Source organism: Tympanuchus pallidicinctus, unplaced genomic scaffold (assembly GCF_026119805.1).
Source record: "Tympanuchus pallidicinctus isolate F22 unplaced genomic scaffold, pur_lepc_1.0 scaffold19, whole genome shotgun sequence".
In the NCBI taxonomy this organism is placed as follows: domain Eukaryota; kingdom Metazoa; phylum Chordata; class Aves; order Galliformes; family Phasianidae; genus Tympanuchus; species Tympanuchus pallidicinctus.
This window is the reverse complement of record NW_026294710.1, coordinates 16598758-16621594: the sequence shown is the minus strand read 5'-3', so window position 1 is coordinate 16621594 and position 22837 is coordinate 16598758. Positions and strand designations below refer to the sequence as shown.

The following is a 22837-nucleotide window of genomic DNA, read 5'->3' as shown; positions in this document are numbered from 1 at the left end:
CTCCTGCCACAAGAACAATTGGGTGTGGAACAAGTATTTAGGAAAATAATATCCTTCTGGGCAAGTTTCTCTACAATCACCTCTTGCAGCATCACTGCAGTTTCCTCTGAAGCTGTTATCCAGCCAGCAGGCAGACAGTATGCTGCTCAGAACAGATGTGTGGGCTGATCTGATACAACTGCTGCAGGGAAGCAAAGCCCTTCTTACGTATGAGATAGACTGCAGCTACAACAATTTCAAGTTTTAGTGAGCAAAACTGACTGGAACAAGTAGTGAAATATCATTAGTTGTTTTCTCTTTAAAAACCCCAAAATCTGCTTTTGTATGACACATACCAGATGGTGACCAGTGAAGTGCAAAGGATGAAGGCTCTGCTTTCAAGAGTGTCTGAGAAACTGCCATTCAGTTCTTTGATAGCAGATGAGAAAGCCCTTCCAGCCATCCCAAACTGCAAAATTAAACACTTTTTTTTCCCCCTTTTTTCCTCTCCCAGACCCTCATCCATCTCAATTTTGCATGTAATTCAGGCTGCCCTGTGGTTAATGAAGACCAGCAGACACCTTGAAATAAGTCTGGATTTTAAAATGGGTTGATTCTCTACTTGAATACAGTGCTTCAAACATCCACCAACTGCTGCTGACTTCTGAGAAACAGTCCAGCTTGAACGGATGCAGCTTCATGGGAGGCTCCACTGCTGTATAACAGACATCTCTGTTTCATCACAACGTGTACAAGTTGAGTACTGTAGGAGGCTCTTCTTCCTGCTAGGGTACAGACTTTATAAGCTGAGTTTATGGTGAATAAAGCTGATTCTGCTCACATCCCCAAAGAATCTTTTGAGAGGGATCTGGAAGCTCAAGACCATTTCCTTTATGTCCCTTTGCAAAGGAATTTCCCAGTGCTTTGCCCATCATCTCTTACATTTCCCAGTAGCAGGGTATCCCTTGTCTTGCTGCTATTTAACAGCCATGAACAGAGTGCTGCTGGAGTACATGGAGTGTCCCTTTTGTGTAGGAAATTATGTACCAAAACCAAGCTGTTAAGAATACACCGGATGCTGACCTACATATTTGTGGGTGGGGTACAGGGAGAGAATCAAAAGACTTGTGAGAGTGATGTCTTTTTGTTTAACTCCTGTGTGAACGGCCATTATTCACCACACTTGGTATTAAAATATCCTTCAGCCAACACTCGTGTGTTGCATGGCATTTCCTAATGTGTTATTTTCACATTAAGAAAAGCACTGCAGAGCTTTATGATACTTAAGAAAGGCCTGAGAAGCAGCACAAAGTCTTTTGTCTCATTTTTCACTTTAGGAAATGCCCTGGATGTTATTTCCCAATTTCAGAGAAGGACAGCTGAGGACTTTTGTGGTCATAAATGTTATCTCCAGAACGAAGAAGTTACCATGATAGATATTTAAAGAAAAAACTTTCATCCAAAATGCACATTAAATGTTGGCACTAAATAGTGCCCACAGACGTAAATAAAACTGAGGTTTTTGTGGGTTAACTCCTGTCTCATTTGCCCATTTCCACTGACTTGGTTCCCTACAGCCATCTCACGTTTCATGGGTATAAAAGAATGTCATCCAACTTCAATGTATTTTTTTCCTGAGCCTCTCACTTCCTGCTTATAAAAAAGGTGCGAGCTTTTTCTCCCTTTAACTGTTGTACAAAAGATGGGAAGGACCAAAAAACGAGCACTCACAGCAGTGGTTGCTCTCTCAGATGTGCAGGTATTGAAGCTTTCCATTCCAGATGCTGGGGCTTGTTGCATGTAGTGTGTTACCCAGTTACTGGTGGTTTTCTGGAGCTATTCGGTGAATTTGGGAGTCCAAGCCATCTTCTTGTTGGCACTGAATTGAGAGAATTTCAATTGGCACTGAAAAAGAGAAACGTTTAAGAAAAATGAGGAAAAAGCTTAGTGTAACCTGGTGTCTTCCTTGGGATGGCCATGACTGTCTGTCATGAATGGAGCAGTTTGCTCTTTGGTGAAAATGCTTGGACCAAGTGCTTTAAAAGTTCATCAGTAATCACTGTTGAATGTTAGAATATTTATAAGAGCTGAAACAAAAAGCAATAGGACAAGCAGTCCTGTGAGCTAAAAGGAAGCCCTTCATTAATGCTTTAATGCAGGACAACCAGCGTAACTGGATTATGTGAAGAAAGCCAAAATGTTAAATACTACTTAGTGCAAGTTGAAGAAAAAAAACCCCAAACATTTAACCTCAGAAAAACCTTTCTTTTCCCTTAGGGTGATTCCAATAGGTCGTACATCTCTTGGGAAGCCTTTTTTTGTGTCACTCAGTAAGGTTCCTGTTCTGCAAAGTACCAGGATAACCAGCTGGTGAAGATTCCCTCCACGCACCCTGAGATGACATTTCATCTTCACATTCATGGCAAACTGCTCATTTGTTGGACTGCAATGTTTGCAAAATAAATCTGCTCGTGGACCAAGCCATGATGCTACATAATGAAGCACTCGCTCATTGAATGCATGGTTACAAAAGCTTGAATTGTTCACTGCATTCCAGGAACGATCTGGCTCCCTCCCTGCTTACACAAAATGTGAGAGCTTCTGTGGGTTTCTTCCAACTGCAGTTCAGAATGTTACATAGGTTGGCTGGTCTTCTTGAAATTGTAATGCTTACCTATGGAGAGAATTCCTTTCCTATGTCATTTGCTTGTGAGGATTCTGGTAGTTTCCCATCCTTGCTTCACAAGGGCTTGATAAAGAGAGGCATAGTTGGTTTAAAGCTTCTGACGTGACTTGCAGGAACGGAAGAAAATGAAATGACTTCTGAAATTATGAAATTACTATTTCTTTTAATATTGTTGGTAGCATTGCCTCCTCTCGTGATCTTAATTCTGTGTAATCTCACCCTGTGCTTCTGTTCTTCAGGATAAGCAATGCTCAAGCAGACATCTTTTTTTTGGGCATATTGCAGCTTTATTAGCACGAGGCTCTGCCTTAATCCAATAACTATTAAGCTTGCTCAACTCATCTGAATGGTGTGACCTGAAGGGGTGTCCTTGAAAGCAGCAGCCCTTCTGTCACCTGTTGTGTTGGCTCCTGAGATAACTTATCAAGAAACGTTGGCACCTTTTGAAGACAGACACCTTGGGAGTACCTGTTAATTACACTGTGCCCTCGGAACATGTCCAAGGAGTAGCTCTGTTTTCTCCTAAGTGCAGATGCTTTGATTCCTCACACGTGTTACATCTCCTTTCCTCTAACATTCCTTCATTTCAGCTTTCGGTTAAGAAAGTGCAGAGTGCACTCTTTTTTTTTTTTTTAATTTTATTTTTATTTTGCTTTTCATTCCTAAGTCCCATTTTTGAAACCTGCTATTCTTGTTGTTTTGGTCTGTTTTTTACCTTTGTTGAAGGTAACAATTCGCACTTCTGACGTGCACTTTTTCTCCTCCCATGTTGCTAAATGGGAGAGCCATAAAACTGAGGCTCGTGGCATTGATCTCCTATAAATCTACGCATCTGCGTCTATGCTTGGACTAGTTGTGTAGATTCTTCAGTTAACTAAAGTTTAGTTTAGTTTACTAAAAGGATGTGATTATTCTGACATACAAATGGGTATCAGAAAGCTCAGAAACTCCTGTGACTCCAGTGTCCTGGATGAAGAGGATAAAATCATGTGAGAGATTCTCTGTCTAATCTTCCATTAGAAGAAACTCACCCAGCCTGCTCCTTTTGGGCATCCCTGTTCAGAGGACAAGAATTCCTCCCCATTTCAGGACAGCAGTGTCTCAGATGCAGAGCTGAACACAGCTCGACAGCCCCTTGGAGAGGAAACACAGTCGTCTTGAGCTTATCTCTCCTGCACAGTTGTAAACTCAGCCCTGTTCACTCTCACTAATAATAGAGAAGTGTAATTGTGTGCAGACAGCTAGCCCAGCCAAGGGGAAATGGCCCTGTATTTAAAAATAAGCTTAGGGCAGAATGTGAGGATGGGAGAGAAAAGAATTCCTGCCAACAGAGTTCCTACAGCATTTCTTCTTTCTTTAGTGTCTCTGTCTCTCCAGTAAATATTTTGGCTGTAAGATCTACTGCAGTTTGGTGCTGAACAGCAAGGAAAAGGCACTGAAAGGCCTAAGTGTGTTCTTCCATGCCATTCTCCAGGTAGTTGTTACTATTACTGCTGTTTCGTGGAGATCAGAGAATCGCACTCATCTGGGTACTGGCAGAACAAAAAATTAATCACTAATTATGAGAAGAAGTGAAGTGAAAAGGCTGGTTGACGCAGGGCAAGACCAAAAGCCAGACTGGTTACTGGAAGCTGCAAGAGAGGAACCATGACTGTAAAGCTGCTGTCCCCAAGAGCAGCCGTGTGTCAGTCGTACTGCTGCACATTCAGACCCCATTTTGTTGTGGAATCATCACCAGAACAGTGGTTTCAGCCCCAGTCCAGGCTGCTCCTACATCTTCACACCACGCTGGAGGACTGAGGGTAAAGGTCAGGCTCTGGGTGATGCTGCAAGAATCCTCCATCCAACAGCAGCAGCTCTGCAGAATTACTGGATTTTGGTGACAGCACAGATCATAACAGATTTTAATTGCAGAAATTCTCCTCAAATCCTGACTCAGCTTTGGTCTAATCTGGTTCCAGAGAAACTGCAGCAACCAGAACCCAATCAAGACTACTTCTAACAAACTCATTGCACTATCAACATTCTCCCTAGAGTAATGTAAACCAAGTCTGGCTCTTTATGTGCCCTGCAAATCAATTGTATTGCACATTACTGGACAATAACTGTTGCAAAGATTTGTGTTAAAGGAAAGTAATGGATGCTTTTTTTTTTTTAAATCTGGGAATAGATGTGTCTGTACTATTCCCCTTCTGATTGGACTGTGAATGTTTAAGAACTGCTCAGTTTCTTCTGCTCAATCATCACCTCCCTCATCCCCTTATGGGAACATAATCTTTCTTTGCGATCCCTAAACGTCCACAGAACTTTTTCTCGCTTGCAAACCTTCTGATTGTGACACAGCTGCACTCTCACAGCCACACTCTGCATTACTGGGGGCTGCTGTTTGGTTTATATTTGTGCAATGGCTACTCTGACACATTATCCCTTCCACATTCTCTTTCCAGGCCAAAGATGTGGACATCTGAGCTTTTCTGGACCCACTCTGTTACCAGAACTCACCTTTTCCACCATGCATTGTTTGCCTTCGCCCAGCTAATCTCCTCCCTGTCCTTTTCGTGGAGAACCCTGGCACTCCCACAGCTGTGCAACCTATGTTCCCTACCCTTCTGTTGACAAAACATCCATTTGAACTCACAGTTAGCCTTTTGGCACCTCTTTTCCCATAGGAGTGTGAGCCTATGACACAAGGGTGGCAGCGAGAGCCTGGGGAAATGCACTGTCGTTCAATTCTGTATAAAGAGTTAGATTGTTGACTCTGAGAAATTCTGCCTCTTGAGGACTAGTCTGGTGCATTTCAAATGAATGTCCATGCCCCTCCCCATTGAGAGGCTTGAGTCCAATCTGCAGCCTTCAGATAAGAACTCCTTGAGAGAGGGGAGGAAAAAAGCATGTGTTAGGCCCAGCCCAAGCCATTGCCTTGTAAACATGTGCTTTCAACAGCTCACGGTTTCATCTGCTTATTCCAAACCAATTAGTGACACGTGGCTGAAAAATGCAGTTGGATGGGACCTTGTGTCAGCCATCCCTCTCCCTGAGGCACGTACAACTCTACCTGCAGCATTCCTGAGCAGTATTTGCCTAACCTGTCTTTAAAACCTCCACTGTGGGAGATTCCAGAGCCTCCTGAAGCTGTTGCAGTGTTATCACATCCTGCCGCTATGAAAAGATCTTGGTGGCTCACGTGAGTCTGCCCTCCCTGTGATGTACCAGCAAGCGACCTTCATCCTGTGGAGGTTTGGGTTATACCACGCCGCTCCGGAGGCACAGACCCAACTCTTTGTGCTCCTTGTTCCAAAGCTGCTGATTAGCACAAGGGAATTCCACAGCTATTAGTCCACATCAGCTGCTTCCACACGTCTGAATGTGCTGGCAGAGCTTCCAGGAGCAGCAAACCCCACCAGAGGTGTGGGAATCAAATGTTGTTTCTGCTTTAGAATTGGATAATATTTTTTTGTTATTTCATGATCTCCGCTATCATAGTTCTTTTTGGGAGTCCTTTTACTTCACCTGGGGAAGATCTCTGATAGTTTACATCACTGATCCTCTAGACGAACCTTCCCAGGCACACACACTCTGTATCTAGGTGTACAGATGTATATTTTGTCATACACACTGCAAGAATATCCTGCACGAGAGCAAACCAGAGAATAAGTGATGGCCTGCCTGAGGAAGTGCCTGAAGAGACATCGGAAGGCCTGGCATCATCCCCCCCCAGTGCTCTTTAATGATGACTTTAAAGAAAATCACCATATCAATACAAGGAAAGCACCGACACATCTTGGAAACAACAGGATGGCTGCTGACTGACACCAGATAACAAATAAATTAACAAGTAAATAGCAAATGTAAACCTTCTGATAACATTGTGAACCTAGAGTACCCAGCCAGTGGGGAAACAGGGGAGGGGAGGAGGCAAGGGGGAGAAAACAAGGTCTAAATGCTGTCACGATGTGCCTGTAGGTGCGCTCCTGCTTGCCGGACGCTGCCATTGCAATCGCAAATAAAATCTGCTTTTATCTGAGATACCGTCCTGACAAACATTACTTGGATATTTCCAACAGGGGCAACTGACATAAGTCACCATTTGGCCCAGATCCACACTTGAACTCACAGAAGACCAGTAACAGAAACCTAGAGCATCTCAGAGACCCTGAGTCTATGGGCTGAGATGACATCCGTGCAAAAAGCAGAGGTGTCTTTTTTTTTCCACGACATGCTGTGAGAGTGAAGAAATGCAGGGGCACTGCAGAGGCAACAAATGGAGTGTGACTCTGCAGAGTGGACATTCGATCCTGAGCTGACCTGACACGCATGCCAATCGACTCAGCTGGCTCTGCAGTTCTTCTTACCACACTTCCCATATTCTTCCATCTTCAGATGGATGCCGTGTGGTCACAAGCACCTGCCCCAGGAAGCCATTTACAGCTTTATTCCATTTGTTAACAGAAAAAAAATGGATGGCTGTTTCATTCCATCAGTGGGATGGAAGTTATTCTACATTTATCAGTTCATAAAATGCACAGAGGGCTGACAGATGGTCAGCATGTTAAGATGCCTCCCATTTCACAGAGACTAGCACTGGATATTAGGAAAGATGTCTTCTCATAGAGTGGTCAGGCACTGGAATGGTACCTATTGGGGTCACTGTCCTTGGAGGTGTTCAATAATGTGGAGATGTAGCATTGAGGGATGTGGTTCAGCGGGCACAGTGGGGATGAGCCGGGGTTGGACTTGGTGATGTCACAGGTCTTTTCCAACCTGAATGTTTCTATGATTCTAAGGGAAGTTGTAAACCACCAGGAGTGGATATTAGGATAACAACGTTTGTATAACTCTGATATACCCATGGAAGAGGTTCCTACAGGCACAGATGGCAGCTTGGTGTCCTGAAATTTAAAAAATAAGAAATAAATATTATATGTATATATATATATATATATATACACACACATTTTATGCCAACAAAAAATAAAACTCTGATTACTATAATTAAAAGCAACTGAATACTTCACCTGGCAGATCTCCAGCAGAGTGCCTAACATACACTTTAAGGAATATTCCTGAAAATATGTTTGTTTTCCAGCTGCAAACAAGCTCCTGTTAACCTCCCTCTTCACACCCATCCTTTAGCCATGAGGAAAACATCTCAAACCTGACAGCTTCAGTCTGAAATCCCTTCTTAAAATCCCTCCTCTTAATAAGAATTAGACCTATTTTTAATTTCCTCCCCCTCCTTTTTCCTCTGTATTTCAAATCCTCCTCCCTTACACTTCCCATTGGAAGCACCCATCCCCACCATGCTTTAGATGTGAGGAAAACACCTCATGCTTGACGTCTTCATTGCATTTAAGTGATCCTTCCTTAAAATTCTTCCTGTAAAAGTGATTTATACCTATTTTTATTATTTCCTCACCTACTTTTTCCTCTGTATTTCAAATCCTCCTCCCTTACACTGCCAATTGGAAGAACCCATCCACAGCATCCTTTAGATGTGAGGAAAACACTTCATACTTGACGTCTTCATTGCATTTAAGTGATCCTATCTTGAAGCCCCTCCTATAAAACAGATTTATCCCTATTTTTGTTATTTCCTTTGCCTCCTCCCTCTGTTTTTCAGACTCTCCTCCCTCCTCGCACCCATCCTTTAGATGTGAAGAAAACATCCCATCCTGACAGCCTCATTCCGAACTCCCTCCTTAAAATCCTTCCTACTGATCAGAATTAGCCCTACTTTTATTATTTCCCTCACCACCTTGAATCACTTCAAATCACTTAGATCGCTCATCCTTCAGCTCACCACTGGAAGCCCTCAGATGTCCCCTGTCACAAAACCACGCCCTCCCCAAGATGGCGCCTCCCGCTACTCACCCTTCAGCCCTCCCCAAGATGGCGCCGCCGCCACCGCCCCCTCCCCAAGATGGCGCCTCCTCTCTCCCCATTACCCCCACACCGCCCTCCCCAAGATGGCGCCCCTCACGCGGCCCTCTCCCTCCCCATCATGGCGGCGGCGCCGCGCTATGACGCCATACGTCCTCCTCCCCCCCCACCCCCCCTCTCTCCCTCTCCCCCCGGCCTCCTCCCGCCGCCGCCGCTCTCCGCTCGCCGCTCCCCGCCTCTCCCCTCCGCCATTGCGGCGGCTCCGCCCGGGCCGCGCCGCTTTCCCCCCTCTCCTCTCGCTCTCCCCGTCCTCGGCCGCCTCCCGCCGGAGGCCGCACGGCGCAGGCCCGCCGCAGCGCAGCCGCTCTGAGGTGAGTGTCCTACCGCGCAATCTCCAGCTCCTCCAGCCCCGGCGCAGCCGCAGCAACGCGGGGGCCCCCGCCGGCCGCCAGCACCCCCGGCCCCGCCGCCCCGCGCCGGGCCGCGCCGCCCCGGGAGGGGGTCCGGGGGACCGCGGGGGGGGTCGGGAAGGCCTCGCGGAGCCCTCCCGGCTTTGGGGGTTGGCCGAGGGATCGGGCCGGGCCCGCGGGCGCGGGGCAGCGCCGGGCCGAGCGCGGGAGGAGCGGCGGGGCGGCGGGGACCCCTCTGCCATTTTGTGCGCCCCGCCGCCGCTCCTTCTACTGCGGCCCTGCTGTAGTTTGCCGGGCGCTCCCGGGCTGCTTGCTCTTTATTTCCCTCCTTTTTTTTGTTGTTTTTTTTTTCTTCCTTTTTTAATTTTCCCACCTCCTCTTCTTCTGTTCCCCCTTCTTATTTTTTTTTCCTTTATTTTTTTTTTCTATTTCCCTTTTTATCTATTTTTTTTCCTTTTTACTTTATCTAATTTTCCTTTTTACTTTATCTAATTTTCCTGTTTATTTTATCCAGCTTTCCTGTTTATTTTATCCAGTTTTCCTTTTTGGCTTTCCCCCCTTTTTTTTTTTTTTTTTTTTTTTTTGGCTTTTCCCCCCCCTTTTTTTTTTTTTTTTTTTTTTTTTGCTTTTCCCCTTTTTATTTTTGCTTTTTCTTTTTTTTTTTTTGCTTTTCCCTTTTTATTTTTTCCTTTTTTGTTTTTCATTTTCTGTTGTTGTTTTTCCCTATTTTTTCCTTTTTTATTTTTCCCCTTTTTTTTTAACTTTCTCCTTTTATTTTTCCCCCTTTTTAATTTTTTAATTTTCCCTTGTTTTTTTCTTTAGCATTTTTTTTTACTTTTTTTTTTAATCTCCCTCCATTTTTAATCCTTTTCTAAGTTTCCCCCTTTTTTTCATTCCCTCCTTATTTTATTTTTCCCCTTTTTTTCTTTTATCCTCCCTTGAATTTTTTTTCCCTCTTTATTTTTTTTTTTTCCTTTTTTCCACTTTTTTTTTCTTCTAATGTTTCCTCCTTTTAAGTTTCCCCCCTTTTTCCTTCCTGTTAAGTTTTTTTACTTTATTTATTTTGTTTTAAACTTTTTCCCCCATTTAATTTTTTTCTTTTTTCACTTTTTATATTTTCCCCCCATTTTCCTCCCCTCTCCTCTTTTTTATTTTTCCCCTGTTCTCCCCTTTTTTAGTTTGTCCCCCCCCCCCTTTTTTTTTTCTTTTGAACTTCTTCCCTTTATTCCTCCTCCCCCTTCTTATTAGGCCACGGTGTGGCCACGGGGCTCCCACTGCTTCCTGAGCTGTTTAGGATTGGGAACCATAAATAACCATCACAGAGCACAAAATCCCCACCCTAAGCATGCACAGGAAGAGCTCTTTTGCATCTGCTGCTAATTTTGATGACGTGCAGAAACATTTTCTTTGCATACCTTCAAGATTTGGATCTCTGCTCCCCCCATCTAGAACGCCCTTCCCTATTTCCAGAATTCGAGACCTTTTGGCATGGTGTGCTTCTGTCTTTGAGGTGCTGGCCTCACTGCTGGCTGGATGATTTGTGTCATTTTTCACAGTTCTATGCATTTGTGCTTCGGTGTTGCCTTGGCCGTTGTGCCATCTGTAGCACGTTGCTCATCCTTAGAGCAGTGGGGTTGCTCTTTTCATGTCCTAACAGTGGGGAAACGGATGAGAAGTCGTTCCGTTTTCTATTTTTTTAATGTCTGGTAGAACATTTGTGGGAAAGGGGAAGTGCCTGACTGTGGCGGCTGCTTTGGAGGGTTGAGAATCACATTGATTTTCGTTGGAGATTTTGTCTTCTCCATCGTGGCTGGGGATCACATTAACTTTCTTTAGGATTTTGGTCTTGTCCAGGATAATTAAGGGTCGTATTGACTTTCTTTGGGATTTGTTTTTGTCCATCATGGAAAAGGATCACACTGACTTTCTTTGGGGTTTTGACTTCATTCATCATGGATGAGGGTCGCATTGACTTTCTTTGGGTGTTTGGTCCTTTCCCCCATGGATGAGGATCGCGTTGACTTCCTTTGGGTTTTTTGGTCTCATCCATCATGGATGAGGATCACGTTGACTTTCTTTGGGGTTTTGATCTCATTTGTCGTGGATAAGGACCATATTGACTTCCTTTGGGATTTTGGCCTTGTCCACCATAGATGAAGATCATGTTGACTTTGGGGTTCTGATCTCATTCATCATGTATGAGGATCACGTTGACTTTGTTTTGGGGTTTGGTTTTGTCCACCATAGATGAGGATCATGTTGACTTTCTTTGGGGTTTCAACCTCATTCATCATGGATGAGGATCAGGTTGACTTTCTTTGAGGTTTTGACCTCGTTCATCATGGATTTGGATCACGCTGCCTTTCTTTGGGGTTTTGGTATCCTTCAACGTGGCTGAGTGTTACGATGTAGAGTTAAATCATCTAATACATCATTTTCTCCACGTGTTCACTGGGATAGAGCTTTGTGTCACCTTTTGTAGGGCTCTCACGTTGTCAGGTGCAGACTTGGTGGTGAGTGGGCTCTCCCTGCCACAAATCCAATGACGTGTGGCATAATGCATTAATGCATGGCATAAACCTTGTAGGGGATGACGAGCAAAGGCTGCATTGTAACTCCTGCCAGACACTGCTTTTATGCTTGGTGGTAATTAGGCTTTAATTACTGGCTTTATTAAGCCCTGTGACTGGTCAGCTGCACAGATGTCAGCTTTTAATTTTAGGTATTTTGGTGTCAGGAGAACCCAAAGTGTTGGGATTTGCTTTTTTTTCCGCTGCTCACAAACCTGAATCAGCTTTGTTTAGATTTATCACAACCTGCTTGGCTTCTGGCAGGCTCAGACATGGAGGCTTTGAGCTTTGTAACGAAAATGAAGCATGAATGGCCACAGGATCATGGGTTGGGAGCCCTGGGAGATTCCGTTCAGCCTCCCTGGAGGCTTTGGGTTCTTTTTCACATTTTTTTATTTTATTTTAGTTTATTTTGCTGTAGCCTTTTATGATCTGGAAAGCAGCCCGGAAAATAACTTCTAGGAAGGAAGCTGGGTTCGGTGCCTCTGTAGGATGCCCTTGCATCCCTTCTACCATGAAAATTTAATAAATCTTCATGCATAATGCTGTGTGCTGTCAATAGAACTTAGCTCCTGTTGGTTTTCGGTGCAAGTACTGCTGTAAAATTCAACTTTGGACTTTCTACTGCTGTTCCTGAAGGAAGTTCAGAGGAAGAATGTGTTGTTAGCTTGATTTTTGTACCAGTGATTATCCAGTAATCGAGTCCTTTAATAAAATAATTTTGTAATACATTCCTTGATCTTTTAAAACAACTTTTGGTGCGTGGGGGGGATCTCGCCTGCTTTGCTCTGTGAGTTGTAACTGTAGTAGAAAAAAATGGCAAATGGTGCTGAGGTGGCACTTGGAGCAGAGGCTTTGTGACTCACTCAGCTCTCCTCTAAGGCACTTCATTAGCTGTTTGGTAAATAGCCACTTGCTAGGGATGCTTGTCTAAAATTAGGAGCAGCTACAGCCAGCTGAGGATAAAAGTTCCCTCTTGGGGGTTTCAGCTGCTATGCCAGAGGAGTGCAGCCCACCCAGGACCCCTGGGTGACGGGGCTGGGTGGCATATGGGCACCACACTGGGGCACATCTTACTTGTGTTTAAAGGTAATCTGTCCCCTCGTGGTTTAAAACTCCTCATCTCACATCCAGTTTGGTGGTTGCTCATGTTCCTACTGCTGAAGGTTGGTCTGTTGGTCTCCACTAGCCCAGCCTTTTATTCTTGGCTCCCCCAATACTTCTCAGCCATCTGGCAGAGGCTGGTTGGGTTTTTGGTTGTGGATGAGTCACCTGTTGAGCTTCAAGGAGTCTGTGCTATTGATGGATAAGACACTGGGGAGCTGGAAGCTGTATCTGATGGAGAGCAGCAGACATCCATCCTGCTGACATGTTGACATCAATGGAAATGCCATTGTTTTTCATCTTGTGCGGTGTAAACGTTCAGAGACTTGTGCAGCACTTGGTCTTGCAGGTATATTCCATCTGATCCTGGGTTCTATAGGATTGAGGAGCCCAGCATTATTTTGCAGTCGTTGTTTTTCACCTTTTTGTCCTGCTGTGTGGGGGACAGGGCATGTTGTTGTGCAAGGAGCACGGGGCGTTGTGCTGGGCTTCCTCACCTGCATTATTTTGGTTGGTGCAGATGGTTTTCTGCCCCTGTGAGGTTCTGACAAAAAGGAGTTTGCAATGGCTGTAAACTAAAAGAGGGGGGATTTAGGTTAGATGTTGGCAGGGTGTTGGAACTGGATGATCTTTGAGGCCCCCTCCAATCTACTCCCTTCCATGATTCTACGACAAGTAACGCAATCAGAAAAAAACCAGTTCCCACCCACTGTTTATTACGTAACCCTCTAATTAAAGTCATCAAATGGAGATGACTCGGCGGCTTGGGAAACTTCCCCCACGTCTGGGTCAAAAATACTTCCTCCGTGCTTTATTTACATTGCCACATCCTCAATGTTGTGTCAGTTAATTCTTATCCCCTTATTTTTGGCTTCAGCTATTGGAGTCTCCTGCTGTTTTGGACCCCAGAAAGGTCCTTGAACTTTTCAGTTTTCCCTATAAAGGAGAGAGGACTTGGGGTAGTGCTGCTCCCTTTCTCCCTAGGAAGGCCAGGCTGATGTGAAGCACTTCTCATAGTTGCCTAGGGCTGCAAGTTGTCTTTCCTTTTCTGGCTTCTTTCTGCACCATGTTTTTGAGTGAAAGGTAAAGCATTAAGGTGGGTCTCCTGCCCAAGAAGCAAATGGTGTGTGTTCCTGTGATGGCTGTAATGCTTAAACTCTGGTAATGAGAAGCATACGTGGATGGAGGTGGCGGTGAGGAAATGTTAAAGACCTCCAAAACACAAAATGCAGCTGCAAATAAAATATTGTGTTCTGTTCTCCATGCACAAAGTAAATGGTTGTGTGTTGCAGCAGCTCCTAAAACCTCGCTCAGCCCCTGTGTTTGTTCAGAGCTTGAACAGCCCCGTTTGTATGTAGGCATGTTTGTTAGAAACGTGTAGTAACTATTTCATCTTTTAACAGATTAAATTTTGAGTGTTCAGCTTGCATGGAAAACAGCTGCATAGTAAGTGATGTGCTTCAAGGAGCAAGGTGGGCAGGTTAAGGAGCTCTTTGTTGATCCCACAGAGGAGAAGAATGTTCTTAAAATGCACTTAAATCCAGCATGCATGTACTTAGGTAGTCGCAGAGTGGTCTCATCTAGCTGAGCTGGAGATAGGCTGATGTGCATTTTCAGGCAGGAAGCCTGGGTTTGGGATAGACCGTGCCATGATGGCTTCTTGGGCCCTTTCCAACCCAACCCATTCTATGAGCTCCTTGCAGAACACATCACCAACAGAACCAGCCAGCCACATAGCCAGGCCTGCCATCTTAGATCAGAGCTACGTAATTTAGTGCAGGTTATTTAATTAGGGCTATGCCCTGTGACCTTACCACGTGGTAGGTGATGAGCTAAGGCAACGTGAGGGCAAGCAACACTGTTGGCCAAGTGCTCAGGAAGGCAGCCATGGTCAGTAGGTTGATCTCTTGGTGTTGTTTCCAAATCTCCTGTTCTGTTGTCTCCAGATGTGCTGTCGTGTTGCCTCCAAACCCCAGTGAGCATCTCAGAGCTGTGTGCCAACCCCTGTCCTCTCACTCGTGTGCTCCTCGCAACGCTCCCATTACGTTCCTTTGCAGCAGCCCAGCGTAACAGTAATCCTTTCCCTCTATAAAAGAGGATTAAAAATGGGAACATTCGTACCTTAATTCAGCCTGCCAGGGCTGTGCTCTGTCTTTTGGGCAGTAATCCTGTCGGTAAAGGGCCGTCAGCAAACAGCAGATCCTCCGGTCCTGCTGCTGATGGGGTTAGCAATTCTTCAAATTAATTAAAAAGCTGTAGCAACTAGAGAAGAGCAACTCGCTTAGAATGTCTTAAAGGCCACATGGTTCAGAGTAAAATAATTAGAAATTGGGATTTCCATGGTTCTTGAAATGAAAGTGTGCAAATGGACATAATGGTTCCTTTGAGGACGCTGTTTGTCAGATGCTTTGCTGTCCACATTCCGCTTACATGCTCAATAAACAGGTGTGAAATCCCATTTGTTTCTTTTCCAGGCTTTCTGTGTTTTACTGCAGCTCTTTTGGGTGAGATGCTGATGAGGAAGGCACAGTAAAAACATGGGTTTGCTTTTCTAGGGTATTTTTTTTTTTTAGGATTTTTATGCTGCGACTGTTAGCACAGGGATTATTTTTCCAGCCTAATTAAAAGGATAATTGCATTAAGCCACAGGAGGACGCTGTGGGATGACAAGAGGTGGATTTCAGTCCCTCCTAGGGCTTGAGTTACTGTTTCTGCCAGTGCAGGACCACAGCCAATTCTCTCCACCAGTGCCAGAACAATGGGATTTTTGCATTTCAATGTGTGTTTTCAACAAGTTGGGGTAATAATAAAGATACAAATCAATGTTGCTGCTGATGGATGCATCGTTTCCTTATCAAACCCACATAACTAATTCCATCGAGACACATCGTTGCACGGGCATGGCATCGAACCCTATCTAAAGCTGAATGTGTGAATAATATTTAACCTGGGAGAGCTGTCAGCAGGTTGGATGCTACACAGAGACTTCCAGCAGGAGTCCAAGGCTTTGTTTTGCATCCCCCTAAGAAAAGCCAGGTCTTGGTATTGCTTGGCTGTGGCAATGACAGGAGATGGAGCTGGGACCCATCCAAAATGGGTCAAAACGTGGCTACTGTGGTCTGCGATGAGGGCTGATCAGCAGCAGTAGTTTAAGGCATGATTGCAATTGTCCTTGTGGAAATCTCAGTGCGTGAGGTTCATTCTTCCACCATTGAAACCTGCTGATGAGATTCTCACGGGATGAGGAAGCACCTCTGCTTTGAAAAATGCATAGAGAGCTTTATGCCAGAACAGCAAAACACAGTGGGAGACCATTTCAGATGCAGAATTCCCCTCAAGTAGGAGTAGGAAATTTATTTTATCAGTAGGTGGTGAGTGATTAATTTCCCCTTGGACCACTTTTCACTTAGGAATTATTCCAGGCCGTCTTTGCAGGGAGCTGGGAATTCACTGAAACCTACAGCACCAGTGGAAAATAGGTTTTAAAATCAAACAACCTGCTGTGGTAAGTACATAGGACTTACACAGGACAAGTGCTTTCTGATCTCATCCTTTAGAAAAGTTGCAAGCAAGCTCCTGAGCAGTGCTGGGCAGCAGTACCACTTCATCACAGCTCCTGCAAGCAATCCTTGTGCAAGACGGGGAAGGAGAAAGGTGGAGCACCAGTGGTCTATGTGCTGATGGGGAAGCCCATTTCCTAGCAGGGGTGCTGGTGCATGTGGCTGGAAACTAGCACAGCACTGCAAGAAGAAGAGCCAGCAGCACTGCTGCATGGGGTTTAACACAGCCAGATCACAGCAACCCCCGAGAACAAAGGTGCCAGTGTGATGGTGGTGGTTTCATGCAAAGCAAGTGACTTATTTACAGGGCAGGCTTGAATCCATTAAAGGCACATTAAACTCCAGATGCTCACCATCTTTACAGAAGCAGTGGAAGAAAGAGAGGAGGTGTTGCACACTTTTTTGGAAGAAAAAAAAAAAAAAATCAGCTCTCTGAGCTTGGAGCAGCATTTATTGCAGTTAAAAGCGTGATGCTGGAATAGTGAGACATTTAATGATGTTTTCCCTTTTCAAAGCTGGTTTTCAGACTAAACTGCGTCGTGCCAGACAGTGCTGTGCGATGTGCTGTTCTGTGCAGGATGCTCGACGTTGGGTCTGCAGCACAGGGATCAAGCAGAAAATGGAAAAGGGGAAACCAGGAGCGTTTCCATTCCTTTGGAACTAATAAGGAAATGAGCCGGAGGGATTATTTGCAGCTATGCCAAATGGGCCCTCTCTCTAAGACCTCTAAATTAACTTCAGGTGGGTCCATCACCACCCAGCAGTCTGAGTTATGTTTTATGGAAGAAGCAGTGCTCCCAGCACTGTGCCTCAATACCTTTATGGGCTGCTGCACCTCAGTTTTCTGCCTCTTATCATTTCTCAATCCTTGCTTATTCCATACGGAAAGCGGAGCTGCTGCGGTGTCAGTGCCCAACTGGGGCCTCGATCTTCTCCAAAACCTTCACCTAGGAGACATTTTGGTGATAGCAAAGAGCGTTCACTTGAAGAAAAGACAGAATTTTTTTATGAAGAAGTGAGTTTTGAAAGGAGAAACCTCCACCCAAAATGTCCAAGCAGAAGAAAAACCTGAAAATACAGAATTTGGAGTTACAACCCATACAGTGTGTGTCTCAGCCCTTGTCTTTCAGTCTTCATTCACGTGGTCCATGCTTTGCGTCCATATAGAAATTATTGAAACATCCCAAGATGTTTTTCCTTCTGTTTTTTTTCCTGTGTGGACATCTCATCGTTGTCTCAGTTTGAAGCACTCATGAAGCACCAACTGTCATGAGTTGGTGGTAGAAGAGTTCCTCCAGTGGGGCTTTGTGTCGGTGTGGCTACTTCTACTCACACCACAGATGACGCTGAGTAGACACGAGCTCCATTTTCAACCACATGTCTTTGAGTTAAGCATAGAATTTACAGTTTTTGCGCTCCTTTTCTGTTGTTTTCTGCTGTTTCAGTGGTCAAGTTTTGCTATTTTGGGTTGCTTTTCTCCTTCCAGCTCTGGTGTCAGCAGCGCATTAAAGGAGCCTCCGTCACAACCACAAGGCAACTGCACTGCATGCTGAGGTGACTTTATCCTCATTTCTCTGTCTTCAAGCATTTTAAATGATTTTTAAAATACTTTTGGCTCTCATCCAAGGCTTCAGGACTGAGCCACACTCTCCACAAGCATCGTCATGGCATCAGGATTTCCTTGCACCTGAAGTTGTTCAGGTTGATAAAGCACAAGAGGAATTAAGTGCTTGTTTTCTGGAATGAGGAATGTTCATTTCTGAAATGAATCGAGAACATTTTCTTTCCTTTCATGCTCTGTGCAATAATCCCTTTTCCAGTCCATCAGATCCATGGCGGAGCTGCTTTGGGTGGCTCTTCGGTGGCTCTTCGGATGGTTCTTCCTCTGTGCTCCACAGCCTGATTTCTACCAGGAATCCTGCAGGAATAACATGAAAAAATGGATAATACAAATAATTACCCAAACTTTCAACGCACAGCTATAAGGCTTTTGCCCTCCAGGTGCTGGAGACGTTTGGGAATTTTCCAGAAGTCAAATGTGCAGACATGGAACGAGTGCAGAAGTTGGAAAAGAAGAAAATTGGCGTTGAGTGAAGTCAGTTAGTGGGTCAAACTGGAATTAATCCAAGTTACAATGTGGAAATGAGTTACTGAAGCTTGTAGTGTTGGGTTATGCACAACTGGGCAGACTCCCCATCCGCTGGAGAGTAAGTCCTGGTTTGTGGTAGATGTGTAGTAGTTTCTTGCCCTTTTCCCAGCTTCTCTTTACTTTTATAAGCCTGGAATGATGAAGATGAGGGTGCAGAAAGGGCAGATCCAGGTTCTGCTTGGTGGTGGAAGCGCAATGTGTGCCTGTAAAAATGAGAGCAAATGCCCACACGTGCCTGTCTGCTCTTTTTGGGCACCCTTGTGTTGATGTTGGTCACCCAGCTGCTTGTTTGCCCACTTAGGAATGCATGGCCCATAGGTTCTGTCTGTATTGCCCTGGTTCAAGCATTTTTCCTCCTAAAGAAAGCAGTGTCAGAAGCATCACTCATTTTGCAGTCTGGTTTCCTGGGGAGCTGAGTGGTGGCTACACTTTGTCACATATATTCTGGTAGTATTTTTTTTTATGAGGGTAAACACTTCTTTATTTCAATGGAAAGCACTTTATGTTGTATGGCAACTTTATGTTGTTTACAACTTTATGTTGTGTACAACTTTATGTTGTAAGTTCATTAGAAGAAGATTATACTGGCTCTGTTTCCAACCAACATATTTCATGTTGCTTCAATGCATCTTGGCATCTCAAACCCTTCCTTACTGGAGGTATTTGAATTGGTCTCCTTTGGGCGGTTCTAACATCACAGTGACTTGTAAGGAGGGCTGAATAACACCTGGTTCCATTGTGAGCTGGATTGTGAATGGGAAAGGTGGTTGGAGCTTTAACCTCCATAGGGTTGTAATGGTCTCACAACTGCATTTCAGCATTTTGGAGCTCCCCTAGTGCATGCCTAGCTAGGAAACAGCCTCAACTCATCTGTTGGGAGCCCAAGTTGAGTTTAATTTCCATCCGTACAGTTTAAGAACACTTAGGGCTTCTCTTAGTGCTTCCCAGGCAAGAAACTCACTTTTCTGGATAGGAGATGGCCAAAATAAGAGTCAGCTCCACCATGAAGTTGGTAGCTCTTAGTGAAGCCATTTGTTTTGTGATTCTCATTGTTAAAAGCATAGGAGAGAAACCAGATTGGGCTTGGCGTATTTGGCGTTTTGGGAAGTTCAGTACCACTTTTGGAAAGGTCTAGCTGGATTTCTTTGTATTGGGAATTGAGAAACCATTCCCAAATGCCTAGGTTGGAGTTAGCTTAGGAGGACAAAGGCTGCTGCAAAAAGAACCATCACTGTGCGATCCCATACATGGAGCAAACCCATCCTAAAGCCCTGGACCTGCTGGCTGGAAGTTGTCCATTGAGCAAGGGGATGTGACTGCCTGCAGCCATTTTGGTAATAATGGTGGTATTTGGAAACTTATTTGCATGATAGTGGGTTTTTGCTTGGCTCATCCTAAGTCTCCTGTCAGTATTTTCCTCTATGAACTTCTCATCTCCGTTCAACTGTTTGTGCCTCTGGCATTTGAGCAGGAAGCTTTCCCTTAGTGCTGTCCAGGGAATATTCTCCCTGCATTTGAGATGCAGCTTTTGTTTCCCATTAAAAGAAAATAAATAAATAATAGCTGTGCTTGAGTCAAATGTGAAAAATGATTTTGAAAGGGGAAAAATGATTCTGAGTGTTTGGAGGATGGAATTCGCTAAAAGAATTGATTTGCTGGTTGTGGTGTCTTCAAGATGAAGCTGCCTTTGAGAGAGCTACTTTATAAATGCCCTTAGTGTTCAGTACACAATGTTGTTGGTACTTCTTCCTGTGGCCTTGGATGTGCCTTGCCCTTCTTCCTCTCTCAAAATCAGGACGAAACTCAGGTCATCTCCACCTGCCTTCCACCACACCTCCTGTCCTCAGTTTGAGGTGCTTTTCCTTCTCCTTTCTTTCCACTGAGCATCCTACGTTTGTAGTCATTCCTCTTGCAATCTCTCAAGTACTTGTCCTTGGTTGGTTTGGCCAAGATAACTTTGGCCATGAGTTCTTTCTCCTGGCATGGATCTCACTGTCCCATTTTTCCTGCGTGGTTGGTCCTGATGATGTCATTTTTGGACTCACCATCAGCCTGATGACTGTTTTGTCACAGTGGCTGTCATGCTGATCATTTGCTAAGCGTTGTGTATTTCTGGCAGGATATATATGATAAAAGTTATGGGAAGCTTTGGAAGAGCAGAGCTGCGTGTTGGCACGCTGTGGTTGAGTTGATGGTGCAGTGCACCGTGCCAGGTCTGTGCTCCTGGCTCTCTCCTCCTGAAAAGCTGAACAGATTTCTATGGAGAGGGTGTGGTAAAGAGCTTTTAATGCCATGGAATTTGACCCCGTTATTATGGCCACAAGGTCCTCTGGTATGTGATGTAACAGTTTGTGATGTGCTGGTGCTTTCCCACCAGTGTACAATAGATACCCACTCACAATACCTGAGCATCTTCTGCTCATATTTATGTTCATGCTGCATGCTCTGGTGCCCTGCTGACTGTGTGAGCTGCTGCTCTGCTCAGTGGTTTAGCACTTGGCTACATTAAATAAATATGCTTTACATAATGCTTATGCTTAGGTTGTAATGATTTTGCCCACTTCCGGACTCTGGGCAAATAATGCAGCAAAAGTCATCTCCAGAACACAACTTGCTACCAGTAAAGCTCTGTACTGTCATTGTAATGCACGTCCTGGGATGTTGAGGTTGGATTATGTATTGCTCTTGAGCATCTTCCCTTGGTGTCAAAGTGGCAGAAATAAGCTCCGGCTTGGGAATGCCAGGTGAGTGAAGACCTTTCCTCCAGCAATGGTGCCTGCTTCTGGTGCTGTGCTGTGTAGTTGGGAAATAGGATTTTTCAGAACCTCTTCTGCCTCCTGTATTAGTAATGTCCCTCCTGTGGAAGTCCACTAGGGGAGGTAACCTCTGTTCCTTCCTGCTCACCCAGCTGGCTTCACCTGCTGTTCTCCTTATTTATGGCACACGTATCCCTAACACCCACTCTGATTTTTCTCTCCCTTCCAGTACCTATTGATGGAAGAACACGGCGTCACTCAAACAGAACACATGGCCACCATCGAGGCCCACGCAGTGGCCCAGCAGGTGCAGCAGGTCCACGTGGCCACCTACACAGAGCACAGCATGCTGAGCGCCGACGAGGACTCGCCTTCTTCACCTGAGGACACGTCCTATGATGACTCTGACATCCTCAACTCCACAGCAGCCGACGAGGTGACGGCCCACCTGGCTGCAGCAGGTAAAGCAACAGGGTGCTCAGCATCCTTCTCATGACCAACTGTTCATACTGACGTCACCATCTGGGCCCGGGGGTGTCCAAGTGGTCCTTTCGCTCCCTTGGGATGCTGTGAATACTTTCTTCTTGGCTTTGGTTTTAAGTAAGGCTTTAAGATCCCTTCCAACCCAACTCAACCCCATCATGGTTCTGTGACCCTTAAGAACCCTTCCAACCTAGCCATACCATAACTCCATGATGTATAAGGACCCTTCCAACCCAACCATATCATGATTCTGTGATCCTCAAGGACCCTTCCAACCCAATAACCCATTCCATAGTCTTTAATGTCCCTTCCAACCCAACCCATTCTGGGATTTTATGATCTTTAAGGCTCATTCCAACCCAAGCCATTCTATCTATGGAATGAAGAACTGTTTCAGGATCACAAACCCCTTCCAGTAAACCCCTGCCACATGTCCTTAAAATTTGCCTTGAAGTGGGTCTACCTCTCTAGTAGAAGAAAGCAATGATAATCGATAAATAAGCACTCACAAACTGATCTGGCTCCTTATTTGTGGAATAAAGCTCCTGACCTGCTTGTCAGAAGTTGTGCAAAGCAGCTCAATATCGGCGCTTATAGATGCGGTGAGCGTCCCTGCTAAACATGCTGAGCAGTCAACCCTTGCTACAGACAGCTTGCAGTTGGAAGTGAGGACATGCCAACAGGTTGCCTTAACAAAAAGGTAAAATCTTCAGGAGTTTCTATAGAGAGTGGTGAAAAGGCAACTGCTCCTGGATAAATATTTCTGGATATGTACGGTATGAAAGGAGGAGGAGGATTGTGTGCCCAACGTTAGTTGTTGGAATAAGTATTAATGGAGAAGAGATAGTTGTGTAGAGGTTACTGCCAATGGCTTCAAGCTTATATAGAAGGAAAAATGATAGTGAACAAATGGGGAGAAACAGGTAAAGATGTGGTTCAGGTTGAGGTTGGAAGGCTGCAGTGGTCACATACTTGCTTGTTGAATCCAAGTGGTGTGAGGACCTGCTGGCCATGTGTGATAGCTTGCTGTATATCCTGTGTCCTAAAACATTTAAATGAGTTAATCATGATGATCTGCCATCCCAGGTGAAATAAACTGAGAGTTAACACAAAAAATATCCCTGTATCTGGTGGTTCCCCAAATGTGTATTTGAGTCATGGGCTATGAGCCTACCATCTCCTGCGGTCAAGAGCAGGGCTGGGCTGGGTCCTGGCTTCTTCTCAGCTTTATTCTCCTAGAGAACAGCCTGAAACACAGAT

At 44.9% G+C, this 22837-nt stretch overlaps 1 protein-coding gene and 1 long non-coding RNA gene across 17 annotated transcripts in view; one reads left to right on the top strand and one right to left on the bottom strand.

Annotated features, from left to right (window-relative positions):
* The window catches only part of LOC128079496 (uncharacterized), a 32391-nt gene extending 23854 nt beyond the window's left edge, over positions 1 to 8537 (bottom strand). The window contains exons 1-4 of one of the 5 annotated variants that reach the window (XR_008206179.1): positions 7681 to 8537; positions 5304 to 7554; positions 1711 to 3799; positions 562 to 764 (exon numbers count right to left, since the gene is read on the bottom strand). This is a non-coding gene — a long non-coding RNA (uncharacterized LOC128079496). Of the gene's footprint in view, positions 1 to 561; positions 765 to 1710; positions 3800 to 5303; positions 7555 to 7680 lie in introns of those variants that run through there. The other 4 variants (XR_008206178.1, XR_008206181.1, XR_008206180.1 and 1 more) reach the window with 4 other exon arrangements.
* Positions 8538 to 8730: 193 nt separating this feature from the next.
* NRF1 (nuclear respiratory factor 1) overlaps positions 8731 to 22837 on the top strand; it is a 45951-nt gene continuing 31844 nt past the window's right edge. For 8 of the 12 annotated variants that reach the window (XM_052680778.1, XM_052680777.1, XM_052680776.1 and 5 more), the window contains exon 1: positions 18905 to 21555. In XM_052680778.1, the coding sequence (XP_052536738.1) occupies positions 21333 to 21555 (223 nt within the window). In that variant the 5' untranslated portion in view covers positions 18905 to 21332. Of the gene's footprint in view, positions 8917 to 18904; positions 21556 to 22119; positions 22278 to 22837 lie in introns of those variants that run through there. The other 4 variants (XM_052680769.1, XM_052680770.1, XM_052680767.1 and 1 more) reach the window with 4 other exon arrangements.